The sequence below is a fragment of the Aythya marila genome (genome assembly GCF_965140915.1).
Source record: "Aythya marila genome assembly, chromosome: 13".
Classification (NCBI taxonomy): domain Eukaryota; kingdom Metazoa; phylum Chordata; class Aves; order Anseriformes; family Anatidae; genus Aythya; species Aythya marila.
In genome coordinates this window covers 12,552,375-12,568,333 of record NC_139054.1, presented here as the reverse complement: position 1 = coordinate 12,568,333, position 15,959 = coordinate 12,552,375, and the positions used below count along the sequence as shown (strand labels likewise).

Genomic DNA, 15,959 nt, shown 5'->3' with positions numbered 1-15,959 from the left:
TGTCTTATGCAATGTCCAGGACAGTGGTGAAACTTCACAGTGAATATTGGCTGGACAGTCGTAGGTTGATACCTTGATCGGCATTCAGCAAGCCCTGGATGGCCAGAAAAGTTCACACTGAAGCCCGATCATCATATCGTCTAGTTTGGCATTCCGTTTTTTTTATAAGGCCAATAGCTTAGCATGTTTGCCAAGAATAAACCATAGGCTCTCACCTGTAACAGAGAGGGAGAGTCCTTGCTGCCTCTCACACTCAACCCTTTAATTCTTTTGTCTTACAGAAAGACCTAAGCGATCACCTGAAACCGCACCATACTGCCTGGCATTCATTGCAGAAATTTTAGTCTTTGGAAAAGAACATACAGTTTAGTCTTGATTTTCTTCTCCTCACTTGTGCCTTGAAGCAGATCTGTTCCTACATCTGTGTGTCCTGTAAATCATGCCAACACTACCCTTTGATCCACTCCTGCAAAGCCAACAGGTATAGCAAAAATGTACGTATGTTATAGAAGATGTTTTGATACAACATACACTTTTTTTGGCATGTCAGCCTTACCCAAATAAGCCAGCTTCAAGAAGAAAACTGAAGCCAAAACTAGCTGAGCTTTTTTTTAATCTGCCTTAAGGTATGGAGGCTCCAGAGTATTTCTGGTAGACAGATTCCCACTGTCACATGCATGCATTTGATTGCTCATTTCCCAGCTCATTCTTTCTTACAAAGCTAATGTGGCTGAGGTTGGAAACGTTAAACACTCAGAACCGCCACTAAGACATATGACAGCTGGAGGTGATGCTTGGTCCCTGTGGGTCCCCTGTGTGGGACCAAACCTCCTTCAGGATTGCTTTCCATGCCTATATTTTTAAAAACCATCCATTAAAAAACTACACTGACACAGACTAACTCCTAATAACTGGGCAGATAACCACCAGAGTCCATAAACTTCCTGCCTCCAAACATTATGTCTCGCTTCTGCTGCCCCCGGAAAGCTAGTTAAAAGGCCAGAAAAGCACTAAAAGCAGTAAGTTTGGTGCTCCAGCATTTGAAAATTGCGTATCTACATTACTAGACAATGACATGCATTGTCTTTGTTGCTTCTAGCTGGCCAAAAAGGAATAGCAAACTGTTCATTAGTAATAGTTTATCAGGGGTCATATGAGCAATCTGGAATAAACTTGGAGCAACCCCAAGAAAAGACCACCCAGTAGACCCATGGCTGCTAGTCAGCTCTGAGCAGTTAGTGCTATTTGCAACTCCAGCTGGTGTCAAACAGTGACAATTACCAGTTATCATACAAAGTCAAACTGGAATAAACCTGCCAAAGAAAACTATTTTTTTTAAATTTTTTCCAGTACAACATGCCATTTATTATCATGTTTGAGCAATTACCAAACGGAGTTGTTGATCTCACTTTGCTGATGGGATGCAAAGGCTAGATGCAGTAACGTGGCTTTCTTTTTGAAGATTAACTTGTGTATTAAGTGAAAGACACTATAAAATGACAATGCTGCTCAAAAGGAGACAGAATGATACATTTAGTGAAATTCCCAGTCTAAGCCTTTTCAAAGAGAACAAGCAGTTAGTATAACATTCCTAAGGGTTCCTGTATCCTTTCAAACATGATAGCTTTCTTGTAGTTTACACTTATCACATTAAGAAAAATGGTAATGAGGAGATTATGACAACTTCTTTTAAAAGCAACAATAACTCAATTGCCAAGGAAAAAAGAAGAGTGATAAATATTTTCATGGAAAGAAGCCTCCAGTGAATGGCTCAGTGCTGAAGCTGTGTTGTTTTTTCCTGAACTCAGGAACAACAAGAGGCTGCTCTTCAAAAAATAAAATAAAAAATCCAAGCACCAGTTTTCATTTCATTGGTAAAACACTCCTTTTTCAGATAAACTGGCAGCTCAGGTCTCTTATTGAATAGATTAGGGACTCAAGAGGTTAGAAACGATAAAATACAGGAACAAGTGGGAAGGGATTAATTGGCTAAATTTAAAAAAAAAAAAAAAACACTACTGGGACTGTTTTGCTACAAACCAAACACCAAGTCTTTTTTTCTGAAGCTCAGGAGAATATTGTTAAAGGTTACTGTACCTTGGGGTGTGGGATGCAAACATATTCTTTAACAGGATATACTCATGGAAAAGAAATTCATGGACTACAAAGCCTAAAGGGGCCTTTAACACTCAGTGCTTGTGTAATAAATTCCAGCGGAAGATCTCAAAGCATTCCTTACAAGAGGCAGTACCCCAACTTTCCAGATTGGCTCCAGTAGAGGAAATCTTTAAAGAAGAGCTGTAAATTGTTGAAAACAGGGTTTCTAGTGACCTCGCTCCAGGAGCCCTGGTAAGCAAAAGAGTAACACTTACAGCCAGCGGAATAAACAGGGCATGCAGAATGTTGAACAAACCCAAACCTGGGCACCTAACTCTGAACCTCACATTCATGTTTGTAGTCAGTTTTTATCTCTTGCCTCTGAACAATGGTCAACAAACACCTGGATGCTTTGAACTAATAAAACCATCTTCCTTCCTAATACTACAGGCTGACATTTTCTTCAGCTGACTTTTTGCAAGGCTGGGTGCCTGGATGACTGCTTTTAAATCAAAAAGAAATGTGAGAAATTCCTTGTGAAAAAAAAATATATATATAAAGATATATGTACATACAGCATTCTGGTCAGATTCTCTAGCTATCCAAAGAAATTGTTACACAGCTGACATAAATCAATGTGGCAGGATCTACAGGCTAATTAAACAAATGTGACAATTTTAATGTGACAATTTGAAAACGCTCAAAAGTGCCTCCCATCCACAGTGTGCATTCTTCTCAAATGCTTATTAAAAGCCATGTACTGTATTAAGAAATTGAAAGGAACTTACATATTCAATAAAAAACACAATTATAAGTACAATTTGAAATATATAGCTCAAATAGATTGGAAGTTCATGAGGTTTCTCAGAACATTAAATTCAATGACACACTTTCCTTAAAGAAATGTTAGAAATTCTCTATAGAAATGGATAAGCCTCAGTAACAGTATAATTTTAAATATCTGATTGAGCCTGGCTTTTGCACAGTTAAAACACCAATAATTCCAACTGAAGACCTCTGTGCATCTTGCTAGGAACTAATTTAACTTTCCTGTGCAATGACAGTGTGGGGGAGGTCCTGCTTCCCCATTTCACTGAAGGAGCATCTCAATGTTATACAGAAAGGTTAAAGGCATAATGTTTTATCGGAGCGTATATAGTCAAACATTCATCGAGAGGATGTTCAAAGAGATGGAAAGATGGACCATATCAGTCTTTCACTGGCAGGGGTGAAGTGGTGTGCTCTGCAGACTTTGCCAGCTGAAATAATCTCCACGAGTATGAAGGAAGACATCTTCAGAAAGCTGACTATGCTGCAGAAATGTCTTAAAACCTACAGATTAATAGCAAATAGCAAAGAAATAAGTTACTCCTATATTAAAAAGGTGACATCCAGAGTCATGGCCTTCCTATGTTGGTTTTGCAAACCCCATGGAAGCTGGCAAAGCCAACAGCGTATCACCATAGCACTCCTCCAAAGGAGAAGTCCACCTGCTCATCCAGGGGGGTCTCTCCAGAGCTAAGAAATACATTTTGGCCTGTGTCTCAAATGATGTCTGTGGTCTTGACTAAGAAGAAGAGATCAGGAGTGACTTGGGTTAAATTTAGACTGCAGTAGGTAAAGGAAATGGCAACAAAAATCCTGGATATCTGCTATAACAGAGTACTTCCCATCCATTTAATCTAAGATCAACAATGAGATTCAAAACTTTAACTTCAGGACTACTCCAAGTGTTTTCTTCCCTGTCCTGTTTCCTTCACCTTCCTGTCTAGCCTTATCCTACACTTCTGTTTCTGTCGGCTAACCACAAACGCATAATTTAGCCTCCATGAGCCCCACCAGCTTCTTCAGCAGTGCTGACTTACGGGAGGCCTCCCACCCAGCCCTTAGATCTGCAGTACTTGCCCCTAGGCAAATGAGATAAAGGGCTCAAAGAAGACACTACAGGCTTTGTCATTTCACACCAAAATTGTTTCTAAAGCATGCACTCATTCCAGAAAGCCTAACTCGATTTTAATATGTTTTCAATGTCTTCATTCTGTGCCTAGAGCAATTTGTTATGTAGAGTACACATTATTAATCTACTTAAATGAAAGGTAACATTGCTAGCAGTTTAAACACTCAATGCCCATATTTAACCATGTTTCATTTTGACAGGACAAGATGAAATAACAGAAATGATTAATCTGAGACCAGAGGAATATTCTACTACCTATATTTCAAAATAGGACTTGATTTTTGTGCCTAATACTTTGGCAATAAGATGTGTAAGAGGAGCATACTAGCTTCAGGTGGCTTTTCTGCTTGACCTCACTGGATGCCGTGCCAATATTTGTTGTTCCTGCTCATTTCAGAATCTGCAGCAGTACTCCAGGACAGGCACACAGAAGGTTCTGAAGTTCCTTATCATGTTTTTAAATAACATAAATTAATGCAGCCCACAAGGTCCTTGAGGGAGGATACCCAGTACAGATAGAGCCAAACACTAAAGCAGTGCAGAAGTGCTTAATATTTTCCATTGAGTTCACCAGTTTGGTCCTTTTTTTTTTCTTCATGGGAGCATACAAAAGGTCAAACTTCATCGGAAATCCAGATTCCTCGGGTCTGTTTTCTCTCGCCCTTTAACTCAAAGATAAAGGAGTTACTCTTTATTTACAATGATGAAAAGGGACAGGAAGTCAGGTCCCATGGGTCCACAAATCTGAAGTAGAAATCTTATGGCTCTGTAGTTCTATGATACTTACCAAACTACAAAGTCCCATCAAATGTTTTTCCCACTTTTTTTTTTTTTTTTTTTTTTTTTTGTCTTTTTCACTCCTAGTTATTTCTGGAATTACAAAAGTTGGAAGTATTTGAAAAGGTAGCACATGAAGTTACCAAAGTAACTTTTAAGTGCCACAGATTCTAAGTGCCACCTGATCTTCTGCAGAAGCTGTGAAACTTACCATCATCTTTGCCTCCAAGACAGTGACTGTGCTTGAATCATTCTCTTGTTCTGGTCTGAGTTTTTGAATGTTATTTTTTATATTTTCATCATAACAGAGCACTGAATCAGAGTGAACATGTTCAGTGTGTAACGTGCTGCCATACATATTGGATTATTTTTGAGGTGATTGTCAATGAAGAAGAGAAACTAGAAGTGCTTGGGTTCGGTGCAAGAGATGCTGGAGACCTTGGACAGCAGGAGAGAATTAATGGGTTTGCATTTAGTAGAAGGAGATGACAGTCCTTTCATTCTCTGCAGGAGCAACAACACATGTCCAGATGTCTGCAGTGTCAGTTCACTTTAGAGTAATTTTAATAGCAATGGTAAATCTGGCAGTGATAGCAGAATTATGTAATACTACCGAAATCAGTGATATTTCAATTTGGCACTACAAAAAATATGATAAAATATTATGCTTAAGGAGATAAGAAAATGGAATACTGAGTTTGACATAGGAGTCTGCAGCCTCCTTCTCCTTTCCTGAATACCTTTTGTCATATATGCATTATTTTTTTTTTTGTTACAGTGCGGACATGCTGCAATAGACCCACATAATGATCAGATTTTACATTTTGAAGTTCTTCACTAAATAATTTCTTTAACACTGCTATGAAAATAAACCCTTTTTCCTGCAGGCTGGAATCAGATCCTGCTTGTCTGTTCTGACAAAGGTCTAATCTTTTGCTGCCTTACATCTTGAAGAGGCACTTACCCTATACCATACAGGTGCAAAATACCACCTTTCGAATACAGAAACACTGCACACCCACGTGCATTTGTCAGATCAGTCAACCTTTTCTTTCCACCCCATCCCCAACAGCATGAAGCCTGCTTTGCATTGATCTGGCAGTACAAAGTGGGTTTCTAATATGCATCTACATCACAAGTGAACTCCTCGCACACCCTGCCTGTGCCATGCCAGCAGTGCAGCTGTGGCTCACAAAACCTACCGAAGGAGCTAAGTACTTGAGCACTGACTCATGCCAACCTCCTACTCAGCTAGCTTAAAGTTAGCTCTGATGTTTCTACATTATGTACCTCAAGTTAATACAGACAGCCTGGGGATAATGCTTCTGAGATGCCTTTCTCATGGGTGACATCATCATGCTGTCACTATGACAGTGGACGGTTTTGAATAATACTGTGCTGCTGTGTTTGGGTGCAACTTGCGGTGGCCAAGATGAACCTCCATGCTGAGGGCCTGCTCTAGGCTGGGAGGACCTAAAGGCTTCCAGATCCCAAAGAACCTTTTGCTCTTTAAGACTATACCGGGCTGTCTTCAAATGACTTCAAGTATTGATCTCAGTGTGCCTGTGCATATACGGCTAGACAATGCAAAAAAATGCTGGGAAAAAGCTTCTTTTGACCTTCCTGGAATCGTTGATGAACACTTATGGTAGCACTGAGATGAGAACTGAGCTGCTCATTGACTGATCCAGGAAAGAGCTGCTCCAAAGAACTACTCAGCATTTCCATTTTTCTGGAGTAGAAATGCATCGAGAGGGTCATCAGAGCAAAGGACTGGTTGCTGCTCTCGTGTATGCATAAAGTAATGTGGGATAACTCCTTTTTATTTTATAACAACATCAGCAACATAGATGGAGTTGCTGCCAATTCATACCAGTGTGGGAGGAAGAAGAATTTAATGAACTCAAATGAGATCAGAGGTCAGTGGAATTACCCCTTGATTTATTTCGGTGTAAGAGCAGAAACTGTTTCTGCATCCATTCAGAAAATGCTGGTAAAAAGCTGAAAAAGCACTGGCTTGGCAATTGCTAAGAAATTAATAGTTTTTATCCATCCAAATCTTTCTGTGCATAAGCAATGTCTAAAGAAAAAAGAAATAAAAGCTACACTTGTAACCCATTGCCTTTTTCAAAGCAGGCTATTACCTGTTCCTTGCATGCTTCCAAAGGCTGCATGCCAGACAAGGGACAAAGGCCACAGATACACATTTACACGTGGGTTAACTTTTCAATCCATTTTTTCATTTCAACAGAAATAATAAATCACCTTATCCTGGAGAAAGAAGCAGCTTGACACAAAACATACGGTGCCGGGCTATTTTTATAGCACACCTAAGACATATAGGGATTCATTTATTTACTCAGCTATTTAAAAGTGGCTACTCTTACTCATTCTCTGGACAGCTAAATGCCAGGTTGCTAAGTTACTGTTACTTGACATCATCTCCTCCCCAACGTGTTCCCACATTTGACAGGTTCACATGATTTACTAGGCCAGTCAGCTCGTTATTCACTTGTCCAATGACGTCTGGATAATCATTTTAAATTCACATCATGTCCTCCCCAGCAAGCCCCCAGATTCCACTTGAAAATATTTAAACTGCTTGTCAGCTACTAAGTGCATTTGTAACCACACCGGACAGCATACCTGTATTTTTCAAATTACAATTATTATAATTATGTTTAGCAACGTTCTTCAATGTCGGTTTGCATTTTAGAAGAGAAAACAATTACTGAGGGGCAAATAATGGGCTATATCTGTTACAGTCTAATTTTGCCCTGTGAACAGCTCACCTCAGCTATGGATGATACATATTAAATCCATTAGTGCTTTCAATTGGCATGAGGAAGGTAATACTACACATAATTTACCCAGTCAAGGGCATTCTCACCTGCTGATCAATTTACATATTCTCCAATGTCATTAGACAGGAGCTAGTCATCAGAAGAATAGAGGACCATACAAATTATAGACTTTGCTCATTTGACTCCAGTCTTTTTTATTCTAATTACAGTCTAAATTATATCTAGGATTTGTTTTACTTCCAGACTAGAAAGCTTTTAATTAATATCACAGCTGTCCACATACCATCAGAAGTCCACCAAGTTACTTGATGCCTTACTACAGCGAATATGTACCTACAAGAATTCTTTTGTTCCTCTAAGCAGGGACAGATTTTCAGACAGAAGTGCCTGCCCAGATGGTTAGCAACACAGACACGATAGCTTCATGTACACAGACCACAGCCTCACTTCCGCAGGATTACATCTAAACAACTGCCCAAACACCTAACCCAAATTTTCAATTCATACTACAAGCCCTCAAGAAATTTTATTCAAAAGATTTCCTTTCTTTTCTTTGCAGTGCTGTATGCTTATCCCCTCTTCACCCAAAGGCAAAGCAATGCTAAGGGAGGTTCCTTCTGTGCTCTCTGTAGGCAGAAAAAGGGTCCTGCTAATTTGCACCCAGTGTCACACAGCCGTATACTACGCACACCCCTACGTCCGCATCAGCACACCTTCAAGTAATGCGCACCGACAGCAAGGCACAGATACAGAGTACTGATATAACCAGCACAAGTAACAGCTCTAGAATATTGGTTTAAAATGTCAGTTCTTCCTCCCCATCTGCACTTGGTATCACAACATTTCAATGAATTCATCTTTCAGTAGCTGCACATAGCAAGTGACAACTTAATTTAAATCTATATTAATAAAAGACGAGTTACGCACCCACTGTTGATTGCCTATCTTCCATGTTAGCCACATGTTCAAAACCATTATGTTGGTTTCAAAAATAAGCCACATTTGGAACAAAAAAAAAGTATACTGGCCATCATTCAGCTTCATCTTTTAATTTGGTGTTAGCAACCTGTGTTGGATGCAGAGCTCCTGTCCAATGTTTATAGCTTGGCCTTAGCTGTACAACCAAGATTTTAATTTATCTTATTGTATTTTGTTTTAATTTTTAACAACATTCTCAGCCATCCTTGTTAGAAAAGCAAAATCAACAGGAGACTGGACTGCCATTAACCTTTGGTTGTAATATCATGAACAGTCCTTAAAGCAGTTACACAAGATGACATAAGTGGCTAAGTGTTTCAGGAAATCTGCAGGACTGTGAAATTTTGTCTCTTAAGACTCAGGGGTCTGAGTGGACTCAAGACCTTTCCCCTCGCTCAGCTGGAAAGTTTTTACCATAAACCCAATTAAACACTGTTTTTTGTTTGTTTTTTTTTTTGGTTGGTTGGTTTGGCTTTTTTTTTTTTTTTTTTTAGGAGAAATAAAAAAGGCAGAGATTAGGAATTGCAAACCTCTACAATTACAGAAGCCATTAATCAAGTTCAGCTTGAAAAAAAGAGCTCTGTAAAATCAGAGGTCAGAGCTTAGCTTAGGTCCCTCTTGTAAAGTCTAGAAAAAAAAACCTGCAAGAGTTACTATGCCTTTCTGAGGGGTAAAACTGAATTAAGCCACTTAATTTCCTGACTAAAAAAAAAGGAAGAAAAGAAACCCAAACTTCAGGGCATGCAATGCCAGGGCAGTGTAGAAGCAGGCTCTTGGGGTACGCAGCTCAGCAGCAGACATGGTCGGGAGCAGAAATTGCCAGTCCTTGCCAGCTGCTTGCTAAGCAGCTGTAGAAGTGACACCGAGTACAATGGTGTCACTTTGGATTAAAAGCTGCGTACGTGAATGCGTAATGCAGCCAGATGTTTGGGGCTGAACTCTCTTTTCTGTTGCATGGTCGTGAGTGCTATTTCGCAAGCGATGTTGAGGCAGCAGTGAGTAAAATAAGCTCCATTTACTTCAAACTCAAACAGTTGGCCCGGAATGCACACTGTTACACCCCTACCTACCTACCTTTGGGACATCACTGCCTTGTAATCCTTCTTGTGTTTATCTCTGTGACATCTCTGACAGGGACAGAAATTATAATACTTTTATTTTATTTTATTTTATTTTATTTTATTTTATTTTATTTTATTTTATTTTATTTTATTTTATTTTATTTTATTTTATTTTATTTTTAAACCTGGGGAAGATGCCACCGGAGAGCTAAGGCCCACATTCCCAAAGGCTTTTCAGAGCCTAAGTAAATGGCCAGAGTAAGCCAGAAAATATCTGTCAGGGCTGAGAACTTAATCCAGGTTCTCAAAGGAAAAATTGCTGCTGCAACCAGGGGCTGTCCTTTCAGCCTGAGTCTCCTGACACAGGTCTTCCACAGGAAGCCCACAGACTGGATTTTGACCACTGCTGAGCATCACCTTCTCTCTCTCTCTCTTTTTTTTTTTTTTTTTTTTTTTTTTTGCTGTGGCCTATCGAGTACAATATGATGCTCTGCGTGCAGCCAAAGCACATTTCCTACTAGCTTATTCTGCAGTATACATTTGACAAGAACAAAGCCATCGACAAAACTCAGGTACTTCTATAGCACGTGTGTTTCAGCACCACACAAAGCTGAAAGCCTGAAACGCTGCCATCAAAGGCAGCCGGTCGGAGCTGGGCCTTGCTCAGCCTTTGACGGGCAGCCACAGAAGCGGCTCTGTGATCAGCAGCTTTCGCACACCCAGGGTCTCGCTGGCAGCCTGCTTGCAGGCTGGTTACAAGGAGCCTGCAGATAGTCTGTCAGCGCCCAGAGCTGCCTGACGCCATGCCAATGCCACACTAGGCCGCCCTCACCGCATCGTGGCACTCAAAGCCCAGAAGTGCATGGGGCAAGGCAGCACGTGCCCCAGGCAAGCCGTGGCCGAGTGCCCACAGTGTGCCGAGCCCATCGCTGCTCTCTGCCATGGATGGCTTCATATGCTCCTCGAGAAGGCTTCTGGCTATGCCCACAGCTGTGGCCAACAGGTTTGAACCAAGTCTGGGTGGCAAGGTTGGGCAGCACCCGTACCCGGTAGTCAAGAAGGATCTGCCATGCTGTATACCTCTTACAGGTGCCCACTACTTGCCCTCTGCAGCTCCCGGAGTTGTGGAGACCTGCCAAATCCCTGCTCTGTCCTCCCCAAATCCCCCCGGGTTTAACAGTCTACTGATGGCGGGAGGTGCTGTCTGTGGCAGCAGGGACTCTGCAGTAGATCCAAACCCACTGAAGATGATACAAAGCCTTGTGCCAATCCCGGCAGGTTTCAGAAGGAAGCCTGGGAAATTCTGTCCCTGTTTGTTGACTCAAATTATAGTCGTGGGGTAGGAAACAGGATCACCTCCTCTTGATTAGAAAAAAGACATTTCTGCTTCCTGTGATTTATATGCACTGTTCCCACATTAAAACTGTCACCTGGATGATTGATTCCTGAAATTTGCTACATCACATTTCCTTTTGATGCTGCCTACTGAAAACAACTGCTTTCCCCAGCTAACAAGTCATTCATTACAACTATAGTAATGAGCCTAATTGAATTATATAAACAGAAGAAGATACTTTAAATGTACCAAGTATTTCGCGCTGCCTTTCAACATTTTTTTTTTTCCTTTTGCTCCCTTAGTGTTCTGTAAGTAATAAACTGCTGCTCACTTTGAATGCTGAAACTAAACTTTATTTATTTCCTCACATTCATTGCTGCTGGGTGTGCACACAGACACATATTCCTCTGTTACTACAGGTCTGCATGTGCATGCTCGCCTGCTGCTTCGACTTCTGCAGAAACACTGACAACTCATAAGGACATCAACACCACCCCGAGATAATGCGTGTATACAAAACAGGAGCAAGTTTCCACACAAACAATTGTACTGAGGATTGCAATGAACACTGCAAAGCCTACTTCATTTTATGAGCAAGAATATGTCCATGTCTTTGTTAGCGTGTTTGACACAACTGCTGTACTTCTCTTCAGGTCTGGGTGAGTTTGCACCAATTGCTCTTATTGAAAAGTATATGGCCACCACAAATTCCCAATGAAATTTTATCCCCTCTACACTGAAACCATCAGGTGGGATGGGGTAACCCCAGGAAGGCAGTTCTAACAAATGGGAAACTCACACCATGAGGATAAAACCCTAAAACCCAGATAGGAACTGGTGGGTTGCAAACCTACACACAGACAAAATCCCGCTGATATCAGGGGACCCCATATTTGGGGTGTTTGGGGAAAAGCCCATCTTACTCTTAAGGTAAGGCAGATTTACACATATACAACTCATTGTCCACACTCCCTTTTTCTTGTTATATGTTCTTGCAATTAACTGCAAAAAACTGCTCGGTTTGCAGTGATTGTTTTCATTTTCTATCTTCAAGCACTAACCAGAGCTCCCAGCAAAGAAGGTCTTAACAAACCCATGAGTGCTGGGACACTGCAGTGGGGGGGAGGAAGGACAATTGTAGGCCAGTATAGGAGAATTAAGGCAACTCCACCTCAGGGCGGGAGAGAAATGCATTCTGGAGAGAAGACAGTCTGAGAGCTTAAAAAAAAGCACAGAAAGGGGTGTAAATGTTGACCAAGACAAGTTGCAGATGTACTGGGAGAAGGAATATTAGAACTGACCTTACCCAGTATGGAGCAGTCTGAGCCTACAAGACCATGTCTTTTTCATACAAACCCACTAAAGTGTTATTATTTAACTACGCTGTTAAAGACAGCCATATAACACTTCTCCATGAAAGATGAAATAAGAGCACTACAATTATTAAAAAGACACAAAAGCAAAGAGCATTACTCACCCGCAATATTTCTTCCACACAGCTGGAGTCATTGGGAAGGGCAACCTAGGTTTAAAGAAAAAAAGAAACGTTTAGTCAGGCACTGGATGCAAAGTTCAGTAGTTCAGTGGCTAACTATACAGGTGAAGAGCTAACAAGAAACTTCCTCTGTTTGAAGACTGCTGTATCCATGCTTGCTGCCTACCAAATTTTCCCGTTCAGATCAACAAAAATCATCAGCAGGACTCATTTTGACACTTGGGTTTTGTTTTGTTTTGTTTTTCTTTTGCAGTGCTTTGTGCTAGGAATGACACTTTTGAAGCAATAAAGTACTCTGATTTCCTCACAGTTGAGAACTGGCACAAGAATTGCCTGAAACTTCAGTAATTGAAGAAGATCCCACTGTTACTCCTATCAGCAACCTTCAGAGAGAAGACGAGGCTTGGTTTAACGTGCAGCAGGCTGCGGTGAAGGACAGAGGTGGTAACACTTAGGAGAAAGCTGTTATCATCAACTATCTTATCCTACAGTTTAATACGCTAACAGCCAAGACGGCTCTTAAAACTTGAACACATACTGTAGTAAAATACTGGTTGGACTATAAGGGCAGCTGCTGATTTTGTTGTCCCTCACTTCATTGGCCTGTTCCAGGTTAAGTATCATGTAAAGGCTGAACAGCACACAGGAACCCAGCTCAAGAGGCTTGACAGATATCCCTTCTCCCCTTAGAAAGACACATTATGCTGATGTGCACAACCAGACTCATGCACACACACAATGCTGCCCTTAACTTCTTCCAATTTCATATACTCATTTAAATGGTAGCTACAGCATTTGCCACAATCCCTCACTGCAAGGTTATTAAACAGCACAAAAGCTCTAAATACTGTGAACAATTATGTAAACAACTGACAGACATGACCTGTATGTGCAACCATTTTGCAGTATGTGCAGCTATTTACAATGGATTGCTATCATGGCCGTGGAGCAGGGGAGGAAGAGACAATATCTGGGGGGGAAGTACCAAAAAACAAGTATAAATATTGAGTAAGGCTTTTCCACCCCTTGGTGAGTAGCTTGGTGAAGGACACTCATGACTTAAATGAATCCATGTCATCCTAATCTGCTACAGAGCTTGACCAAAACATGACCATGTCTTTCCTCCTAGATTTCAACTAGCATTAATCTTCAAGAATGAATTCCTACAGCTACAAAAGTCAAAGACCAAGAAGATCTATTAGGTCACCACGTTCATTCCCTACTACTGTAGCACCCTTTCCCCATATTTTCTAGTACTGTGTCTAGTCTAACTCAAAAACTGTAGGGAAATGGATCTCCTATTCCTTCATTTAATAAAATGTGGAGTAGTGTTTTAATCTATTTGGCCCTTTTTTGTGATAACTAGTTAAAGCTCTGCTTTCAGAGTCACCTCAGCCTGTCTGTAGAGCCCTTCTAACTACTTACTTCCCTTTTCACTTACACCATGCATAGATATGTAGTATTATAGTCTGCTTTTTCTGAATATTGTATGTTCAACTTTTAGCTTCTTTCCCAATAAGATTTTCCATTCCCTTGGCTTATTTCTCCACTGTTCTCTGAATTTCCAACAGTTCATCAATATTAGAAAAAGATGTCGTGAAGTGAACATGACCACCCTGGAGGAATATCAGTGATTGTCAGCAAGTACAGATTATCATTTTCCATAATGCCATTTAAAAACACTCATCCAAAGAAAGAAAGAGACTTATCTTTTGTCCCAGTTTCTACTCTACTCAAATTCTACCCAACAACCCTAGGCTGAAAGCTTCCAGTGTACGGTCAGCATTAACTGCCATAGGCATGGACTCCTCCTTCATACTGCATTTCTTGGTATTCCAGCACTTCATTGTCCCTCCTTTGATACACTCAATTAAATTTTCCTTAAATCACTTCTTTTTCCTCTCAACGTCTCTAAGTTCTTTGCTAATCTGTGTTTTCCATACCTCATACATAACTTCCCTTTCAGAGAGGAATACAGTTAAATAAAATATCCCTCAGATTAGCAAACATGGGTATTACTGCAATGTGTAGTGGGATAACAGAAGTACATATGTCTCTAATACACTCCTGATATTTTTTCATTGAAAAATTAGTATGTTGGAATATGAGAAAACAAAACAAGTATTCCCCCAACAATCTCACAGCATACACACCAACCACAAAATCTCTCACAGCAGTAACAGGAGCAGCTCAAAATCCAGCTGAGTTGGTCAGACTGGGAAAAATGAGAGCAGCAGAGGTACAGCAGCCCTCTCTTTACATCTCTCTCCTCCCTCCTGTTACACGTGCCATTTTCAATGGTTAGCCCCAACACTGTGTGTATTCCTTTGTTTAAAAATGTCATAATTGTGCCACGGCCTGAACACAGGGCAGACCACGCTCTTACTTGCTTCACAGAGCTCTCCCAACCCACAGCCCTGTTTAAGTTTATGTTACTCCAGAACTAATGATGATGATAATAATAAACATACCATTCTACTTTAATAAAGCCCACTATATATTATGCAATCACAACCAGCTTCTGCTGGCAGCACTTGCTAATAACTTTAAATGTTCATGCATCAATTTAATTGTGTTAATGGCAAAGAAGATTTTAATGGCTTGACAGAACTTTTGTTCCCTTTGGCACTGCTTTGTTTTGAATCACTGGTATTAAAGTAATGCAAGATGTCAAAGTGCTGTGATTGTCATATAGGGAGATCCAAGTAGGAGCTAGCACAAAGAAGAAAACACTTAGATTGATGCAAACATTAAAAGAATAATTATTACAACATGGCTATCAGAGAGAAGATCAATGTAAGAGTCTTTCAGTACGTTACTATTAATGGAGTTCTCAAGAAATTAGACCATTTTTCTAAATCCATGCTGCAGTTGCACATTCGAAGAGACTTGAAAGACGCAGGCCTATTAGAGACTTAGAAAACCCCGGGGAAAAAAAAAAAAAGGAAAAAGCAACCTTCCAACCTTTCAAAGTATGAATCAAAAATTGCAGGTTAATCGCCTATAAACATTTGCATTCAGCAAACAAGTGCAAGCAGGCCCACAAGGCCCACCACAGACTGATCATGAGAGAGTGAACCACAGTAAATGGTGTATTCATCACCTACCCAACCACTAGTGCTATAACAAATTGTTTGTATAATTGCCATATTCATCCAGGAGTTTAATCAAGATTGGACATCCCATGCTACTACTTTCCTAATTTAATAAAAATTGAGCTGTTAGAAAATATTATGTGATTTTCCACCCTCTCTCTTTGTTAGCTTTCATCAGTTACCAGATTCCAGTCAGAGGACCAGAACTTTCATTTCTGCATGCTTTTGGTGCTTCTCGTCCCATGTGAGCAGTGTGGTCTAACCCAGCCAAAAGGACAGGTTCCAGGATTTTTGCCTCCGTATGACTGAGCAGTTACACCTCACATCATGAGCTCCCCTCTCAGCCAGCACGAGCTCCG

At 40.6% G+C, this 15,959-nt stretch overlaps 1 protein-coding gene across 3 annotated transcripts in view; it reads right to left on the bottom strand.

The window, feature by feature from the left end:
* The window catches only part of AFF2 (ALF transcription elongation factor 2), a 326,239-nt gene that overhangs the window by 133,623 nt on the left and 176,657 nt on the right, over positions 1-15,959 (bottom strand). For all 3 annotated transcript variants that reach the window (XM_082770464.1, XM_082770463.1, XM_082770465.1), the window contains exon 4: positions 12,488-12,532. In XM_082770464.1, the coding sequence (XP_082626590.1) occupies positions 12,488-12,532 (45 nt within the window). The remainder of the gene's footprint in view (positions 1-12,487; positions 12,533-15,959) is intronic.